Genomic DNA, 16,106 nt, shown 5'->3' on the forward strand with positions numbered 1-16,106 from the left:
TGGAAAAAAGGTACGCGTTAGATTCGAGTAAATACGGTAACTTCCTGCGCTCACGACTGGTGCTCCAACATAGACAGAACCACGGAGCTTTGGAGGGGGAGAGGGAGCTGTTAACAAGGCAGAGAGGCGTTCCAACAGCGCCCCGATAGTACCTGCTGGTTCCGGGGGAAGTTCTCCATGGCGGCCAGGGTGAGGGTGACGATCTGGCGCAGCCAGCGGGGGTGCACCTTCTGGCCCAGGGTGCCCTTGGACAGGTTGTACAGGCACGCCGTCGCCGCCATCTGGATTGCCAGCACCCGCGGGTGCTCGCGCATGCCCGGCAGGATCAGCTGCGTTCCACCCCACACTCGTCAGGGCGGAAAGCACTTTTTCCACCCTTGTGTGTTTATGACACACCAGTACACTTACACTTCACAATCGCGTCGCTAAACAAATAAACTACTACTTCTTGTTCAGCATGCCCAGCAGGGTCAGCTGCGTTCCACAACATAGTTGTTGAGGCGTTTAACTACCTTTTCGTCCTCGCTCTCCAGTGTTTCCGTCCGACTAGTAGGCTCACACCTCACAAACACCTCATTCAGCATGCTCAACAGCAACAGCCACATTCCACATAATACCGTATTTTCGCACATATAACCCGCCCCTGAAGGTAACCCGCACTTCCACTTTCCGTCGACGAATAAAAAAAAAATGTATCCCCGCGTATTGCCTGCATATTTTATGCATAAAAGGATGGACCAAAGCTACTACTCAAGCAACATTACACATTTGTTTATGCAAAAGAACTTGCCTAGTTGACTACGTAACTATATGACTTGCTGCGTACATTTTTTCAGGTTGGTATATTGTTGAGCTGTGTGTGCAAAATAAGCACTGTCAGTGGCATAACAGTGGCTCAGCTGCCATTACTGCTGTAGGGGCATCACGGCCCAATGCGCATTGCAGTGAAGCAGCACCGAAGGAAATACCTCGCATATAACCCGCACCTCTACTTCACCCCTGAAAGTCTCACATTTTTGGTGCGGGTTATAAGCGCGAAATCACGGTAGTTGCTGAGGTGGCCAGCAATTTTACTTCATCTTTTTTTTTTTTCATCTTTGCACTCCCATGTTTGTCAAACTGTACGCCTGCATAATTCACAACAGCCTCGTTCAGCATGCATGGCATATCTCACACTCTTATCTTCAAAAATGGGGCAGAGTGGCAGAAACAGGATTTAAAAAAAAAAAAAAAAAAACTGAATGTACCCAAAATGCACGTAAAATATTTCACCATTTATTTCCTTTCTGCCTGTATGGAGAGGTGTAGAGGATTTCTGCCTAGACATCAAAGCCATTTTACGCAACAGAAAAAGTATTTACAGGTGGGTTCTGTATAGCTCGCGGATACCGGCAAGCTGCTTTTTGGGTCTTTTAGTTCGCAAAAGCAGCAGTCAGTGCTCCAGAGAACAATATTTTAAGCATCAATGCCAAAATGCAGCGGACCCTGCAACCTATGTAACGTTTCGAGGCATGGTATCACACTACAAACTCCCTTCCTCTTCTCACCTTTTTAAACATAACACATTTTTCTTTCTACAAATTCTAGCTTCGCCATATTTGAAGAAAAGAAACAAAAACATTTCCCTTGTACTTGTTGTCATACCCATGACTTTCTGCTGTTTTTGAAGCTATGACGGTGTCTCAAGCCACAACACAGCTCCTAGGCAGCCTTGCATTCTGACATAGTGACTTCCCAAACAAGCTCCGTTCCACAGGCAATAGTCTCCGCCATTCTAGCCGTAGGTAAGACAAATGTGGCAGCCCTAAGCTAAACGGTCGGGGAAAGAAGTCCCCAAACTACATTCCTGCAAGTTGCGAAACTGTATCCACACCCTGGAAAAAACCCGACATACCTTGATGACGTCCACTCGTGGCTGCGAGTAGGTTAACGTGTACTGATAGAGGTAGTAGAGAGACTTTTGCACGTAGTATGGCCGGTCCGAGTACCGCTTCAGGGCCTCCAGTATTTGCCGCTCATCCGCACAGCCAGTTATCTGCGAGAGAGCCGAGAGCACAGTAAGGACACCGCCCGTCTCTCCTACCTAGGTGTAGCGAAGCTGCAGTCGCGTCTGTTTGCGGGACCTTCAGTTTTTACAGGCAGCAGTGCTTTAGCGGTGTTTGCGCTGAAGGGGCCACAAGGACAAAATACAAGTTTGGTTCATTAAGAACCATTGGTCGGCAGGCTGACTCACAAGTGCAGTCACACAACCCCCCACTCGCCACTCATGAGTGAGTGGTGAGTGAGCCTCGCCATCGTTTTGGACTGGCGAGTGTGAGTGCAAGTGCGAGCCCCACACGAGTGTGGGCGCCCCTCGCTTCAAAGAAATAGTCGAGATATTAAGAAAAGCATATCCAGCTGTGTCGACTCTCGAGCCACTTTTCGGCACTTCTCTGTGACGTCGCAGAGTATTGTTTGCGCGACTGGCAGCTCTCGACCAAAGCCACCGCGAAGAACCGCGGCTCGGTGATTGTAGTGGCGCCTCTAGTTACATTTAATCACACCACTTGAATGCTGATGTGCCGTTAACACCCTGGTAACTATGCTTTTAGCAATGACCCATATTATGTCCCGGCAATGTGAAATAGAAAATTTCTTTGACATTGCTTATGCTTTTCGGTTAAAGAAACATCTTTCGCAGCTGGAATGGGGCTGAGTGAGTTACCAAGAACTAGTTCCTTCAAACTGAACAAAGTTCTATTGAGAAGTATTGACACTTTCAGGTTTCATGCTACGCCGACGTATTACAGGCACAAGTGACGTAATAGATGCCGGCAACAAAAGGTACGCACCACCGTGTTAATTAACTGCTCATTAGCCTTTGAGGGATGCAATCAAACAGAAGTAGAGGCTCCACTACAATCGCCCAGTCATTTTCCTTGGCGGTGGCCTTGTTCTACCACGGCCAATCACCCAAACGCGACTCTGTGACGTCGTAGACACTTCGTCATAACGCCTTGGCCACTAAGCCATCGTGGCAAGTGCATGACTGTCTGGCCCCCACCATTACCCTAAGTGGCTTTAAGTATTCGTGAAGCTCTCCACTACAGCACGGCATGTTACAGCAATGGTGTAGCGTTCAATTTAAAAACCACCACGATTGCGACAAGAAGGGCGCAAACACTGGCTTCACAAGGACCAAAAAGCACGTGCAAGAAGAGGAACCAGGATGAACAGAAACAAACAGCTTGCCCATTTCATGCCCTCAAGACACTTCCATAGGCATGGGTGTCCTTAAAAGTGGAAGCTTTCGTGGTGGGACCAACGGCATTCTGTCAAAAAACTGAAGCATTTCCCCTTAGACCAGTTGGCCCACCGAAAAGCTCCGATAACATCTCTGGACACACGGTGTGTGCGTGAAACCTGGCTTTTTTGATTGTGTCAAAACGGTTACTGGAAAATCGCGAAAAAAGGAACGGTTACAGGTAAGACAATACACACACTGATCATGAAGGAGGACCGCAACAGTACACCTTTACCCCATAAACCACATATCGGTATACATGTAGATCGTTCGTCGCTCGAATTCGTGAACCATAAGTGTAGTCGCTGTTTTTTTTGGCATAACTCTTAGGTCAGCAAAAAAAAGCAAATATATAAAAAACAATGCTTTATAAATGTCTCAGAAAAAAATCACTTGTAAAAGAGGCCAACGAAACGAAGACCTTAAATGCGTTTACTTGGTGCACGAAAAATCGTCGCATGGGTACGTTTCTTTATTTGCGATGTGGGTCATTGAAGGTTTGACGACCGATTGGACGCACTTTTAGCAAAGGTTACACGAACTTTTAGCTTTCGCATTTCTTCTTCTTCAACTTTCTTACAGGGTGTCTAGCAAATTGCCTAATTCAATTTCCCTGACTTTTCCATGTTTTCCATGACCATTTTAAACAAAATTCCCTGACCTATACAACAGACGCCATTCTGTGTAAATGGTCCGTGAAACATATAAAAAGCATATACAAAACACATTAACTTCAGTTTGTTCAGTTTGAGATTTGCTTGCCTTCTGTTACGGCTTCAGAGAGTTTATTTCATCTTGCGGGATAGAAGCTTCAAGTTGCGCTTCAGCGAGCACCTTTTGCTTTTTTTTTTATTGTCCTGGCTCGACATGCATGATGCAACGTGAACCGCATGGTGCATTTCTGGACGCGATTCGGGCGCGTCGGCGTTGCGCGTGCGATTTTTTAACGCCCGCGTCGACGATTCGCCTCATGGCGGCAGTTTCGAAGCTCTCGAGATGTTTAGGCTTACCACCCCGGCAGGTATTGCATGGGCGCTTTCACTAGCGGCGCGGATGATGTTTTATACAGTAGAATCTCGATGATACGAATCTCGCGGGACCGCGAAAGATATTCGTATCATCCGAAATTCGTATGAACCAACACAGACCAAAAAATTGAGCGCTGAAAAAAGTTTTCGTTTATTTCTTTTCTTACTTTCGCGTGAACAAATCCGTGATTTTTTCTGTTTCTTTTAAACCCCCATGTCACAAAGCAGTCCTTTCTGGAGCACGTAACGCTTCGCCTAGCTTCGCGCTTGTCTCCTCACTCACGGAGTCCAAGCTCGCTACACGCCGCAACAGTCAAGCGTGAACAGCATGGTGCGTTTTTGCACGCGATTCGCACGCCTCGGCTTTGCGCGCGTTGTATTTTCACAGCCGCATGGACGATTTTGCGCCCGCGGTATCTCCTACCTCGGTCAGAAAATGACGCTGACGACTTGCGAAACGCTAGAGACAGCCGGCTGGCTCCGCCCGAGATGTTTAGGCTTAGCACTCCGGCAGATATTTTATGGGCGCTTTCACTAGCGGCGCGGATGATGTTTTATAGTACCGTTTTCGCCAACGTTATCAGCTCCTTCACTGTACAAGCAACTTCGTGTCTGCCTTGAGCGGCATTTTAAAGAGTGGCTAGAAGCGGTCGCTCGAGCGGCCGTACCACTTCGCGGCCGAAGCCGCCGCCATGTTGCCGCCGCCGGCCGCGGCGCGCGCAGCTTGCGAGAGGTTTCGCGGCGCGCATGGGGCATGCGGGGCGCGTTTTCGCGAGCAGAAAACAACAGCCCGGCCGTTTCTGGAGAAAGAAGAGTGACAAATGGGGAGAGAGAGCCGTCACTTGCTTGTTCGGCAGTCGGGCGCCTCGCCGGCTCGTTCGTATCATCCGCCGGGCCGCGCAGGTCCGTTCGTAACAGCCGAACTTTTTCCCATTGCAAACAATGCAATTTCGCCGGGACTTTTCAGAAATTCGTATCATCCCGAAATTCGTATCACCCAGAATCGTATCATCGAGATTCTACTGTAGTACCGTTTTCGCCCACATTATAAGCTCCTTTACCTCACAAGCAACTTCGTGCGTGCCTTGTGTGGCATTTTAGAGAGCGTTTAGAAGCGGTCGCTCGAGCTCCCGTCACCAGTTCGCGGTCGAAGCCGCCGCCAATGTTTCCGCTGCCGGCAGCACCGCGCGCAGCGTGCAGGCGGTTCCGCGGCAGCGTCAGAGCGTCTGTGACGTGCGCGGCGCATTTTCGCGAGCAGAAAACGCCTCACACGGTTCACGCTAAATCATGTCAAGTTCCTTTTTGATTAGGTAATTCTGGCTCCTGATGTCATAAGAAAGAAGTTCTTTGAAGATTAGCTCCAAAAAAGCGCTGACTTTTAAAATTCGCTGAAAAAAAAAAAGCGCTTTGTGCGTGCGATTTGGGCACCAACGGTGACCACCTACATCGACCCTCTGCGCAGGTGCAACCAGCAACCCAAGCCACCTGCGAGCTGCGTGAGCCGCACGGCGAGTTTCTGCACGCGATTCGTGCGCGGTATTTTCACGGCCGCGTCGACGATTTCGTGCCTGCGGTGGCTCTTTTCCTGCACAAGAAAGCGCGTTTGTGCCTTGAATAGCATTTTAAAGAGCGGTTAGAAGCGGTCGCTGGAGCTACCGTGCATTACTCCGCGGCCGGTGCAGCCGCCATGTTGCCGGCGCCTGCCGCTCGACACGCACCGTGCAGGTGGTTTTCGCAGCGGCGTCAGCGCGCCCCGTGCGCGGCGCGTTTTTGCTTGCAGAAAAACCAGAAAACGTTTCATGCGGTTCACGCTTTCGTCGCGCGCGAACGTGTTGCGTTCGGTAACTTCCCGGGGGCCCCCAACACTGAAACTGTGGGCAGGCCCCGAAGTGGTTTTCCCTGACTGGTACTACTTGATTGACAAATTCCCTGACAATTTCCTGACTTTTCCCGGTGGCGCAAAATTCCCTGACTTTTCCCGGTTTTCCCGGTTTTCCCGGTCGCTAGACACCCTGTCTTAAGGAAGGGATGGTAAATTTTCACCCGCCATCCCCTCCCCTTACCACAAGGTCGGAGCGGGCCGGAAGCTCCCGGGTGAAGAAGTCGTCGAAGCACGCGTCCGTCTGGACCAGGCCCAGAAAGCTCATCTTTGGGTGGGCCTCCAGAAAGGTCCTGCACACACAAGACGAGAAGGTGCATTGCACCATACCTCGGCAAATCTGCACGCCACTCACTCACACAGAAAAATATATTTTTCCTCACGCACACACTCACTCCCACTCACCAGTCGCCCTGGTCACTCGCACTTTATTCTCACTACTCGCACTCCCCACTTGCATTCACTCGCGCTCATGCTCAACCCTCGTCTTCACTACTCGCACTCACTCGCGCTCGCGCGCACCACTCGTCGTCACCCATTGCACGTGAGTGTACGCAGCAGACCCTCTATGGGTCATAAAACGGAACAGTATCTGTGCATTACGGCATCAGAGGTCCATCTAAACTATATTCCTAAGCTAACACGCCACCAGAGAATTAATTCTAGGGTTCTCCGTAGCAGGAGCTCAGTGACGACATATTTCCAAAGCTAAAAGCAATCAAGCCATTAACAACCATCACAGCGAGCGGCTTCTGCGACGAATAGCCAATTCAGCGAGTACAAGCGCAATAGTGGCGATCACCGTGGTAAGCCCCGCAAAATCACCCGGGTGGCGCGAGTGCAATCATGCATGAGGAGCGGGGCTCAGCACTCATGTGTGGCGAGTTGGACTCACCACTCGCGAGTGGTTGAGCGCACTCGCACTCGCGAGTAATGAGCGGGGCTCCTGACGAGTGGCACTCGCACTCGCGAGTGGTGAGCGAAGCACCCCGCGAGTCGCTTTCGCACTCGCGAGTGGTGAACAGGGCTTACTGCGAATGGGGCTCGTGCTCACTCACACTTGTCAGCCCAAAACAATGGTGAGGCTCACTCACCCCTCACTCGTGAGTGGTGATGGGGGAGTGCGTGAATGCACTCGTGAGTGGGCCTGCCGACCTATGCATTGCACAATGTTAAAAACAATGTTGTACAAAGAGGAATGCACTGGGCTGAAGAAAAAACAGCCTGATACAGGTGGCGAAAACCACACCAGAGAAGCAACCAACGGCAGAAGAGTTTTCAATGCCTACCATTCTAGATCTGACCCACAAATAGCAGAAAACCGACGTTAGAGTGAGATGGGGTGACCCAAATGGGGGTGAAAAAGCTCCTTGGGGCACTCAAGTCCGCTTACGTGCTTTGAAGGTGAAAGCATTACGGCGTCCCCTTGAGATACTTATCAAGGACATCTTAACTGCTGCATGGTGTTTGAGTCCCTTTGTTTACTTTTGTTTCTTCACCTTTCCATGTTAACTACTTCTGCAGGCAAACTGCCAACCCTTCACACAATGGCTTCTCAGAATCAGAGCTCTTCGTAGCTCACCTGCCAGCCCATTCACCTGTCACACAAGATGAAGTCAAGAAAAAGCAGCCTCAATGAACCAAACTTGCGTTTTGTCTTCACGGTACCTTTAAACAAAGCACACCACAAAATGCAACCTTCGTGTAAAATCCGAGCGCGAACGGAGACACACTCTGCTCAGGAAAAAAAAATTATGAGACGCTCACTTGCTGTAGAAAGCAGAAGGTTTTTTTTGCCCTCCATTAGGGCAACGCCGCCTGTATAACGTTGCCCATCGCGTCAGCCGATAACAGCGATACGGCCACTTTTTGCTGCTCTCTCCTGCCCTTCCCCGTTCACTCGCCTTTCCTCGTGCCACCAGCCTAAGTTCTGTTCGCCGGGCAGCGCCACTTCACGAAAACTATACGTGGTATTCGTAGAAAATTTTAAATGTCAATGTCTTGGCTTGGCAACACTGGAAACGGCCCCAGACATGGCCGATGTGCCACGGCCATGGCGCGGCTTGGGCCACTGTGCCCACACTCGGAAGAAAAAAAAAACACCGGCGTGTGTCGTCTGCTCTGTTTCAACCCGATTTTTAACGGTGGTGTCGACAGAAATGCAATTATTTGCCCTCACAGTGGACTCAAGGCAATACTTTGCATCCCGTGGGGCAGAGATTAAAACGTCCAGCACAGTCATGTGCTTAGCACGGACAAGTACCGCCATCCTGCGGAGCCCGACATAACCAGTGACAGCACACTCACACGGTTGCATGCACGCGCGCCTCGCCAGTGAATACAAGCAATGCGAAGCGATTAGCGAGATGTATACAGCCCTCACGAGGTGGCGGTCCTACGCCTCCGTGTTTAGGGCCCCAGGATGCTGAATGCTCCGCTGATCCGCGCTGACGCAACAGGCGGCGACAGGCACTGTTAATACAGCCGACGTTGGTTCGGGAAGAAGCAGAGGCTCACCGCAGGGCCTGCACGGTGAGGCCGTCCTTGCCGGAGAGGTCGAGGGAGACGAGGTGTGGGAAGCGGCTGGGCTCCCGCAGCAGCCAGGAGACGTCGTGCCGCAGGGGGTGCAGCAGGTCCAGGGGGTGGTCCCGGTCGTCCGAGACGTCCAGGTGCTGCAGCCGCTGCAGCTGGCACAGCACCGCCTCTTCCCCGCCGCAGCTCTTCAGGTTGTACATGCTCAGCGAGCGCAGCCGCTCGCGGCACCGCAGCAGCGGAGAGATGTCCCTGCGAGCGACGGGGGCAGAGGCACTAATGCGGAATCTGAGGCAATGAAACTCCTCGCAGGTGGTGCTCGACCCTACGCAGACTTCTCCGAGCTTGTTGATCTCAAGTTTACGATAGCTTGCAAGGGCCGGTTTTGCACGCACTGTCAGTTGTCACTACCGCAGCGCCCCACCTCTCAGAATGCCTCGCGCAATGGAAGTCTGCAGAAATATAAATCCTAACTTTTTTTACCACCACGTGAGCTGGCCAAACATAATTGACAAAATATCAGGATTCACACACGTGCTATGGGTGTGGTGTTTTGAATTCCCTCAGCTCTCCACCATTTTAGCCATTGGATGACAAGAAAAAAAGAAGGATTTCGCACTGTGAAACACTTGGCGCAACTGTGAGTGAATTGCTAGTAACGTGTGACTGCGAAAAAGTGCCTGTAGTCTCCAGCAGCTGCAACAAACACCCTCTGTATTTTATCTGACTAGAGCTTGACTTCCCCCCCTCTTCTGAATAAGGAATTATAATAACAATGCCACAGTTTCTGATTAGGGACAGACTTCCAATGCATATCAATGGCATGTGTCGTGACCGCGCAGAATCCAGCACACTTCCGTAGCCAAAAAGCACACTAACCTTTCAGAGTTAAAGAAAGAAAAGGTAAAGAATGGGAGAGCAATCTTCGCTTTTGCTAGCTTTCCGCAATTCGGGCACAAAAGCAGTAACATTTGGAGAGATGGCTCAACAAACCGCAATAGCAAACCTGCGCTTTTTCTTTTTCAGATATCTCCGGAAAATCAAGAATAACCGTACATGATAATTTGCGAAGTTTTTTGGAAAGCACGTACGGTCACCACGAAATGTTGCTGACATTGCACACACCAAGCCCACCACGGTGCGCGGATAAGGGCTTTATGTGTGGCAAAGCAGCAAGCATGCTCAGTGTACACAATACCCTCCTCCCCTCGCACAGACCTAAAGCCGAGACAAAGGTAGAGACACTGCAAATGCGCATGCACAGAAACATGTTCGAATTCGACGTGAAGCTGTTCCTGTGGACTGACACACGTAATCACATGTCGTCACACACAGAAGTGGGCCTAAAATCTTCAAGGCTCCACCCTCTTATCGAGGGGTAGATCATTCGATGAACATGTATGGAGGAGGAGGAGTGAAACTTTATTTTTGATCAGATTAGAAGAGAGTTAGGGCCTGTGGCGCTCCGCACAGGTGCAGTCCCTATTCCGGGACCCCATTGGTCAAGGCCGCCACTCTCGCCCGTCGAACTAGAGCCCTTTGAGACTCCAGCCCCGAGCAATTGAGCAGGGCTGCCTCCCATGCCTCTCTGGTAGGGGAAGGGTTGGGGGATAACGCAGGGTTGCGCTGGCATGCCCACACCATGTGGAAGGTGTCGGACACCTCCCCACAGTGCAGACATCGCCCATCGGTTTTAGGGTCGAAATGCTTTGCTACTGCAGGACACATAAATGTGTTCGTCTGCAGGCGCCGCAGTATTCGCTCATCAGCCTTGCTCAGACCCTTTGCAGGGGCTGGGTAAAGCCGGCGGTTATCGCAGTAATGTTTTACGATTTCTCTAAACCGCAGAAGTGGTTTGCTAATCTCCGAGCCGGGAGAGCATGGGTGAGGCGCCCGGTGTGTAAGCGCTCGGGCAGCCGCGTGCGCGGCCTCGTTACCTCTCAGACCCTGATGCCCCGGAGACCACACAATTTCTTTAGGTGCGGGGTCTACGAACCGCACCACTCGCTTTAAAATTCTGTAGGCCAAGGGTGGTACCGTGCCCGCTAAATAGCTTTCACAGGCTCGGCGAGAGTCCGTGATTATTGTCCTTGACTTCGGGTCCGAGGCGGCGAGCGCTATGGCAATCGTCTCGGCTTGCGTGGAGTTAGGAGCCCGGTAGGAGAGCCCATCGACTTGCTGGTCCCTGTGAATTACAGCGGCAGTAAAGAACCCTAGATGCGACGGTCCTGCCATATCAACGTAGAACACACCTCGCCCATTTCCGTATTTCCTTTCCAGGGTCTTAGCGCGTGCTTCCCTCCTGCCTTCGTGAGTGTGCTTTTCCATGTTACGCGTAAGTGGATGCACCCAGAGCCTGTGCCGCCACAACTCTGGGAGTTTGCACGTCTCCTCTGGGATGCACTCATGTTTTATTTGTAGGCGATTAAGCAAGTGGCGCCCGGACGCCATTTGTGCGAGTCTAGTGTACTGATTTTTGAGATGAGCCTCTTTCAGCTCTTGATACGAATTGAGCACTCCCAGCGCCGATAACCTGGTGTTGGAGGTAGCCACCGGGAGGTCAAGGGCTCGTTTTGTGGCCTTCCTAATGATGACGTCAATGCTGTTCTCGTGTTGTTTGTTCGTACGGAGGTAGGGTACGGAGAAGAGGATCCTACTGGTTACAAAGGCATGGGCGAGCCGGAGTGCGTCCCTGCCCCGTAACCCGCCGCGCTTGTTGGATACGCGTTGTATCATCCGTCCGACCTGTTCCCCTGTTCGCTTCAGTTTGGCAATGGTGGTCTCTGGACTAAGTTTGTTGTGAATAAGCAGGCCCAGGATCCTAATTTCTTCCACTTCTCTGATAGAACCACCTGTTAAAGAGATGCAAAGCCTTGTGTTCTCTTTAGGATTGGGTTTAATGTGCAAAAGTTCCGATTTTGTTGGGGCACATTGGAGGCCGCAGTCATTAGCATAGCATTCAAGGTGGCGTGAATTCGGCGCGAAACTGTTCCCACCAGCCGACAGTTAATCACACTCACCAATGCACAGAGAGGGCTAAAATTTTCGAAGATCCACCACGTTTCTCGTCCAGAGGTGGCTCGCTTGATGTGCATGAAACACGTTTTTGAAGTCTGTGCAAAACTGTTCCCATGGGCCGACAATTAATCGCACGCACCCACACGGAGAGGCAGACCAAACAGGAGGAGGCTCACTTCATATGCATTTACAGCTGTCCATGTTTGAATTCTGCACGAAACTGTGCTTTTGAACCAACAGCTCATCACATGCACTTACACCTGGAGACAGGCAGAAGATCTTAAAAGCTCCTCCATTTGTCTTGATTGATTGATTGATTGATTGATTCATTGATTGCAGGGTTTAACACACCGACACAATGGAGGCGATGAGGTGTGCTGCAGTAGAAGGCTCCGGATTAATTTTGACCACCTGGGTATCTTTAACGTGCGCCTCCATCAGAAAAGCGGCCGCGGCAGCTGGGAATCGAACCTGCGTCCTCGTGCGCCTTAGCCACTGGGCCACTGTGGCAGGTCGCCACTTGGGTGGCCCACTTCATGCTCACATGCAGAGAAGTATGTGTTTGAAATCGTCCCCACCCCCCCCCAGCCAGACAGACGGGCCCCCCCGCCTCACTTGATGCGGGTGCCGGAGATGTCGAGGGCCTCGAGGAGGGGCAGGTCCTGGGCGACGATGTCCAGGCCGTGGCGGTTGAACTCGGTGCCGCTGACGTTGAGCGAGGTGAGCCCCCGCAGCTTGCTCAGGGCCACCACCACGCAGAACTTGGAGCTGGTGAAGGCCGTGCGGGCCACGTTGAGCAGCCGCAGGTGCGCCAGCGTCCAGTCCCCCAGGCAGCCAATCAGGTCATTCACCGTCACCCGGCTCAGGCCCGTCGCCTCCAGCTCCGTCAGCTTGTGCGACCGCAGCACCCGCAGGCCCCTGTGTTGCCATCGACAAGGAAACGGCGGCACCAACTTTAAATGCGAGGCCACTAAATGGCTCGTCCGGTGGAAAAGCCGGAAATCGGCCAAATTTATTTGGCGTGTACAATACGTGTCCCCAAACCAACTGGGACATGGCTGGTAACCCTGTGAAATGCATTGTTAATCAGTTGGAGAAGTCTAAAACAGCTCCGGACGACGCTGCACCTGCCGGCGGATCGTGCAAACAATCACGAAGCAGAAGTGATATTGCCGCGAACCATGTATTGGGTTTGTTTATGTTTTGTTTTTACTGCCCGGACGCGCCCGGCTGTGTTATCTGTGTCCCAAGCAAAGCGCGTGCTCCATTCTATATTTTGATGCTGCACAGGTTATCTCATTCTGATAAGAAGAGCGTTTGGCCCTAACGTCACTAGCCCAGAATAATCTTCTTTGATCTACAATGTTCTGAATATAAATCGACGGTTCGAGAAACACTCGTGCCCAAAGATGAATTAAACCAAAGATTAATTAATTAAACCAGCAGAGCAAACGCCGCAGTATTCGATTCGCCAACACTCGCCTGCGCATGTCACTTTGTTGACTGCTGCTTCGCCGCCTCTGTTATTCTTCGAGTTGTTAGGGGAGCACAAGTTCGCCCCAATAAACTTGTTTTTCCTTCAAGACAACTGTGTCGTCTTTGGCTTCGTGGCAATATGCCGGCCGGCCGCGTGCTTTATCCTTCAGCGAGCCAAGAGGACCACTCAGGTGCTGCTGGGAGCGCTTCTTCGAGGGCTGCTGCCCGTGCAAAACTGTTGCACGCAGGTTTGCTCCCACCTGCTGGCCACTCGTGGCCACTCTGGCCACTTGCTCACCAGCTTCAGACTGGCCGTAATGGCCGCGCTCTTCTGAACTCCGGTTTCAAAATCGCCAATTTTTGCTGGTCATTTGTGCCATGTATGCGCGTATTTAAGCTGCCATTTGTGCATTTTGCAGCCTTTTTGGGCAAACTATGCGGAAATAAGGTTTTCAAGAGGTCGAAATTTTGAGTGCAGCTGGCCTTTAACCCTTTGAGGGTCGCGGCCGTACACGTACGGCATCGGCAAACACTTTCAAAATGGTCAATGACGTACATGTACGTCATCGCTTGTATCTTTAAAAAGCGCGCTTTTTTCGCCAACTTCTCTTGCTTGGCATGTGCTGCTACACTTTGGAAATACGGCAAATTTTTTTCTTGCACCGAAGGCTCTTCTTTTTATTTTGTTATGGATTACTTCAGCTATCGTTTGCGCATCCGCTAACGAGGGGGCGCACTGTGTATCTCCCATTGGGCACCTGTGCGTTTCTCGCTTCTTGCACCTGCCACAGACCAAGGTCGCCCGCGAAATTAATGAGGCTCTTTTCTCCTTTTATTTGTATTTTATGAGCGGTGCGCCGTCTATTGCTCCCGCATCTAGCCGCGCGCGCCGGCGCGGGCGCAGCAGCTGGTTTCGGCATCGTCCTCCGGGCGCTTCCTGCTTTTTGTGCCCGCGAAACTGATGTCTATCTGATTTCGATTCACTCGAAAGGTGCCGGCCTGTTACTCTTTCGTTTTTATTTAGAATTTTTTTGTGTTAATCATGAGTAAACCACATATATGTAACAACATAAACGATTTTTTTGTCACTTTATGGTGACCATAAAAAAATTACTATAATTTTTTCTCGAAATAGGTCCATCCGAAGAATTTAAATCAGCAATAAAAAAAAATTGACCCTGGAGGGTCGCATTTGGCGAAAAAATTCGACCCTCAAAGGGTTAAGCATGCACTTAAAACGACGCAGAACAAATACACACCATAACCTCAGGAACATGGCCAAGCACATTGGAAGAGGGAGAAGGCTAGAGTGCAGGGCTGTACGGGAGAAGGAAAAAGGGAGGCCGCACACCTGCTATTGGTAAAAATAGCAGCACAGTCCCATGCCCCTACCTCTACGATCATTTTAATCATACCAAACTGTCAGTGGCGTTCCTTTTCGCGACACCACGCTCAGCGGGGAAAAATAAAGACGAACCTCACGCACTGTTCTCCGATTGTGAACTAATAAAGAAAACAGGAGCAGGTATGTGCCGTCAGGGAAGTTCATGAGATTAGACGTGAAAGAGAGAGAGAAAAAAAGCAAGGAGGGAACCAGCTGGCAGTGGCTAGGGAAAAGAACAACGATACGAGACGGCAAAGGACAGAAAGGCGAGAAAGAAATGGGCGTGAGGAGGAGTAGAAAGCCCCGTGAAAGGCACCAATAGCAGAGATCACAGTGGTCAAGGGTAGAAAAAGAGATGAACAGGGGACAGTGCAGCAGATAAAGCAATGAAGAAAGGGCAACTATGGAATGCAGTACCAATAACAATGAAATTTTCTTATTCTCTGCATTCATTCTACAGTAGTTTAAGATTGCTTTTGCTTAACAATGTTTCTGAATAATACATTCTTGTTTTCCCAGTGTATAGTAGTTATAGTATAATTTCTTGCTCTGGTGCTTGCATATTTTATTGGCGAGTTAGACTGACCCAAACCTAACTGCGATATTTTAGCACTTCTACAGTACATTGGCTTCTACATTGTATGGTAGTTTAAGACCATTCCTGCTTAACAATTTTTTTCTGAACAATAAATTTTTGTGTTTTCCCCTGTTTATAGTAGTTAAACCTGATTTTTCACAGCTAATATTGTACAATTTTTTGTTATAGTGCTTGCATATTCCATTAGCGTGTTAGACTGACCCATACCTCGACTGCCTAAATATTTTTAACAATATTTTTGCATTTATTAAAGGCCAACTGCACTCAAATTTCACCTCGACCAAATTTATTTTTAATGCGTAGTAAGTACCCCCAAATCAGCTGGGATACAAGTGGCAGCCCCGTGAAACGCCTCGTCAATCAGTCAGAAGCGTTTAAAAAAGATCTGCCGCAGACCACACTGCACCTGCCGGCGGATCGCGTAAACAGCCATGACGCGCCTGTGACGTTCCAGCCGACGGGGGCTTCTTCCTCTGGCCAGTCACGCAGCTGGAGAACCGGTCGAGCTCTGCTGCGCACACTTCACCCATTTGCTGCCCCGTGCACGCGTAGAGCTTGCGCGCAGGCTTGCTCCCGAGCTGGTGACCATCCGGCCGTTCGCTAGACGGCTGCAACGTCACTGCAATGGCCGCGCTCTCCTTGACTTCGGTTTCAAAATCGCCAATTTTTGCAAGCCGCTTGTGGCGTCCACGCGCGTATTCCAGCTGTTGTATTTTGCATGCTGCTTTCTTTTTAAGCAGACTATACGAAAATAGGGTTTTCAAGAGGTCGAAATTTCGAGTGCAGTTGGCCTTTAACAGGAGGTCCCCCCGACAGTTTTCCTTTGGCACCTCCTTCAGTACTAATAACTACGTGCGATGTGTATGTACCGAGAAATGTTTAACAAAATCCTTGAAATCTTTGAATCC

The 16,106-nt window shown here is 50.5% G+C and overlaps 2 protein-coding genes across 3 annotated transcripts in view; both read right to left on the reverse strand.

Annotated features, from left to right (window-relative positions):
• Window positions 1-16,106, reverse strand: part of LOC144162472 (protein zyg-11 homolog B-like) — a 63,118-nt gene that overhangs the window by 34,285 nt on the left and 12,727 nt on the right. For both annotated transcript variants that reach the window (XM_077693012.1, XM_077693011.1), the window contains exons 4-8: window positions 12,356-12,658; window positions 8,708-8,974; window positions 6,375-6,483; window positions 1,895-2,035; window positions 153-329 (exon numbers count right to left, since the gene is read on the reverse strand). In XM_077693012.1, coding sequence (XP_077549138.1) covers window positions 153-329; window positions 1,895-2,035; window positions 6,375-6,483; window positions 8,708-8,974; window positions 12,356-12,658 — 997 coding nt within the window. The remainder of the gene's footprint in view (window positions 1-152; window positions 330-1,894; window positions 2,036-6,374; window positions 6,484-8,707; window positions 8,975-12,355; window positions 12,659-16,106) is intronic.
• Window positions 10,170-11,727, reverse strand: LOC144162473 (uncharacterized). The gene has a single exon (XM_077693013.1). It carries the CDS (start codon window positions 11,456-11,458, stop codon window positions 10,205-10,207), a length of 1,254 nt encoding a protein of 417 aa, XP_077549139.1. The 5' UTR covers window positions 11,459-11,727; the 3' UTR covers window positions 10,170-10,204.

Source organism: Haemaphysalis longicornis, unplaced genomic scaffold (genome assembly GCF_048455015.1).
Source record: "Haemaphysalis longicornis isolate Haplotype H1 unplaced genomic scaffold, Haemaphysalis longicornis Haplotype H1 scaffold_12, whole genome shotgun sequence".
Classification (NCBI taxonomy): Eukaryota; Metazoa; Arthropoda; class Arachnida; order Ixodida; family Ixodidae; genus Haemaphysalis; species Haemaphysalis longicornis.

What these genes read in the sequence shown, in the direction of transcription:
- LOC144162473 (XM_077693013.1), bottom strand. Translation starts at nt 11,458, where the DNA reads ATGATACAACGCGTATCCAACAAGCGCGGCGGGTTACGGGGCAGGGAC.